The 1,190-nt window shown below is 42.8% G+C and overlaps 1 protein-coding gene across 5 annotated transcripts in view; it reads right to left on the reverse strand.

Moving 5' to 3' along the window:
* Positions 1-1,190, reverse strand: part of Pogz (pogo transposable element derived with ZNF domain) — a 41,092-nt gene that overhangs the window by 25,814 nt on the left and 14,088 nt on the right. For all 5 annotated transcript variants that reach the window (XM_026783957.1, XM_026783953.1, XM_005357009.2 and 2 more), the window contains exon 2: positions 507-631. In XM_026783957.1, coding sequence (XP_026639758.1) covers positions 507-630 — 124 coding nt within the window. In that variant the 5' untranslated portion in view covers position 631. The remainder of the gene's footprint in view (positions 1-506; positions 632-1,190) is intronic.

Below are 1,190 nucleotides of genomic sequence, written 5' to 3' on the forward strand. Positions count from 1 at the left end.
GTGTGTGTGTGTGTGTGTGTGTGTGTGTGTGTGTGTGTGCGCGCGCACACACATGCTCTCAGCAGGGTCTCACTCTACAGTCCCTGGTTGGCCTGGAACTTATTATGTACCTCTAGCTTGAGGTCTCAAGCCTCCTAAGAGCTAGAATTATAGGTGTGAGGTACCATGGCTTTCTCTAGTTTCTTTCCCTTTTTTTTAAAAAAACAAAACAAAACAAAAACAAAAACAAAGACAAAAACCAAGGTCCCATGTATCTCAGGCTGGTTTCAAACCTTTTGTATAGCAGAAAATGACCTTGTGTTTGTAATCCTCCTGCCTCCACCTCCACTGCTAAGATTATAGGTATGTACCACCACCCCTGGCTTATGTGTTGGTGAAAACAGTCTAGACAAATACTACATAACTGAGTGATACCCCTAGCCTTCTCTCTAGATTCTTAAATTCTTTCTCTAAAATTCAATATAATTAATGCAAACAACAACCTAAGAACATCGAGTTTTAGTTACCTGGAGTAGTTTTATCCACTGAATTATAATCTTCTACTACAGAGTCCTCAATGACATCGCTGATTTTCTGCCATGGCTCCAGTTCTTCCTCCTCACATTCCATAAACAGGTCGGTGTCCGCCATGCTACCAGAAAGGAAAAAGTTAGTAAGACAATGATCTAGAACTGTAGAAACAGTTTTACACCAAGTGAAACATCTGTTTGAAAAGGGCATACTGTAAATAGGCTAGCCTGGCGCTTACTATGTTGTCCATATTGGTCCTCAACTCAGGGCAATCATCCTGCCCCAGCATGCCAAGTGTTGGAATAGCATGCGCCACTATCTATAGCTGCAATCATGCTCATGACTTCATCAGTAACCTACCCTCTCTACGCTACCAATGGATCAGACTGACAATTTTAATCCTTGACTATTAAAATCCTTTCTGCAGCAAAGTCTGCAATAATTTGACTTATAAAAGTTAAAGGTATGGCACATGCCTTAAACCTAGCACTCAAGAGGCAGAGGCAGGCAGATCTCTGTGAGTTCGAGGCCAGCCTAGTTTACAAGAGCAAGTTCCAGGACAGGCTCCAAAGCCACAGAGAAACAGTGTTGGGGGGGGAAGAGAAAGATAAAGGAAGGAAGGAAGGAAGGAAGGAAGGAAGGAAGGAAGGAAGGAAGGAAGGAAGGAAGGAAGGAAGGAA

The sequence above is a fragment of the Microtus ochrogaster genome, chromosome 21 (genome assembly GCF_000317375.1).
Source record: "Microtus ochrogaster isolate Prairie Vole_2 chromosome 21, MicOch1.0, whole genome shotgun sequence".
Classification (NCBI taxonomy): Eukaryota; Metazoa; Chordata; class Mammalia; order Rodentia; family Cricetidae; genus Microtus; species Microtus ochrogaster.